Consider the following 1482-nt stretch of genomic DNA (forward strand, 5'->3'; position numbering starts at 1 on the left):
GTGTGTCTGTGTCTGTGTGTGTGTCTGTGTGTGTGTGTATAGAGTACATCGAACAGATCAAGTCTGGCCAGGAGGACTTTGAGAGTTTGGCGTCTCAGTTCAGTGACTGCAGCTCAGCGAGGAACGGAGGAGACCTGGGCTTGTTCGGCAGAGGTAAGACTAGAGATACTAGATTATCAGCATCATCCTCCGACCGACTCGCATAATAAACAACTTACAGAATGCTTTAACATCGAGTAAATGTTGTATAAGCATTAAGTGTTGATGTAGTCACTGCGTTAAACTAAACACTAAACTAAAGTGCAGCAGTGACACTTACACAGTACAGTTTCATTTGATAACAGTTAACATGAACTAACAATAAAAGCACTTCTACAGCATTTATTAATGTTAATTTCAACATTAATCAATACAATATTAAAACCCAAACTTATATCTGTTAATATTATTTAATGGACCTAAGCTAATGAACTAACCATGAACAGTCATGTGTTTATATGAATTAACAGTAACAAAATTAATAAATACTGTAACAAATTGCTCATTGTTAGTTAATAATAGAAAATGCATCAACTAACGTCAACCAATGGGATTTATTGTAAAGTGTTACCGGTACAGCTTTAAGCGTTAATAATCATAATGATGTGGGAAAGTGATATTATGAACAGTGTTATTTTTGTATCACAGATTTTTTATGAATATTTTTAAAAAAAAATTTCATATATATATATTTATTTTTCAATTTTAAAGATTTAGTAATTTTGTTATGTGTTTCGATCATTTTTAGTAGTTTATTTATTTATTTTTACGATTGTTATTTAAGTACTTCACCAAACTAAATTAAAATGAGAAATGTTGCCTTGGAAAGTAGATGAAATACAAAGTTTTATTCATGTATACAAATTAAAATACCTATTTTAAGATTTTATTTCATTTCTGTTAACATTTGTTCCAAGTAAAAAAAAAAAAGAGTGTTATTTTAATTGACTATAATGTTGTTTATGTGTGCTGTCTGTATTACTGTGTGTCAGGTCAAATGCAGAAGCCGTTTGAAGACGTCTCGTTCGCGCTGAAGATCGGAGACATGAGCGGCCCCGTGTTCACCGAATCAGGAGTTCACATCATCCTGAGAACCGGATAACCGCATTCCCCCTCCGTCATCCCGCAGATAACACACACATTACACACACTATCCCAGGATTCCTTATCTTAATCTGTTTCCCTGAAAAAACTCACTTGGCTCGTCAAAGCTGCACGTTAAGTCCATCCTGTATTTCAGTCATCGTACATGTTACAGATCCCTTTTGATAGGCCGCGAATCCTGCACCTCTACCCAGCATTCCTTCATCCGGCTCGGCTAAACACTCCTAAAAACCGTCCTGCGGTGGTGCCTGAACATCACAGGACCAGCTCTGATGATGGACAGTAGACGATCGTATGACACATCTCCAAAAAATTACCAATAAAATATACCATGTCACT

At 35.6% G+C, this 1482-nt stretch overlaps 1 protein-coding gene across 1 annotated transcript in view; it reads left to right on the forward strand.

Annotated features, from left to right (window-relative positions):
• Nucleotides 1–1482, forward strand: part of LOC107721993 (peptidyl-prolyl cis-trans isomerase NIMA-interacting 1) — a 3705-nt gene extending 2223 nt beyond the window's left edge. The window contains exons 3-4 of the mRNA XM_016530226.1: nt 43–153; nt 1032–1482. Coding sequence (XP_016385712.1) covers nt 43–153; nt 1032–1141 — 221 coding nt within the window. The 3' untranslated portion in view covers nt 1142–1482. The remainder of the gene's footprint in view (nt 1–42; nt 154–1031) is intronic.

The sequence above is a fragment of the Sinocyclocheilus rhinocerous genome, unplaced genomic scaffold, assembly GCF_001515625.1.
Source record: "Sinocyclocheilus rhinocerous isolate Xijiao unplaced genomic scaffold, SAMN03320098_v1.1 scaffold161, whole genome shotgun sequence".
Classification (NCBI taxonomy): domain Eukaryota; kingdom Metazoa; phylum Chordata; class Actinopteri; order Cypriniformes; family Cyprinidae; genus Sinocyclocheilus; species Sinocyclocheilus rhinocerous.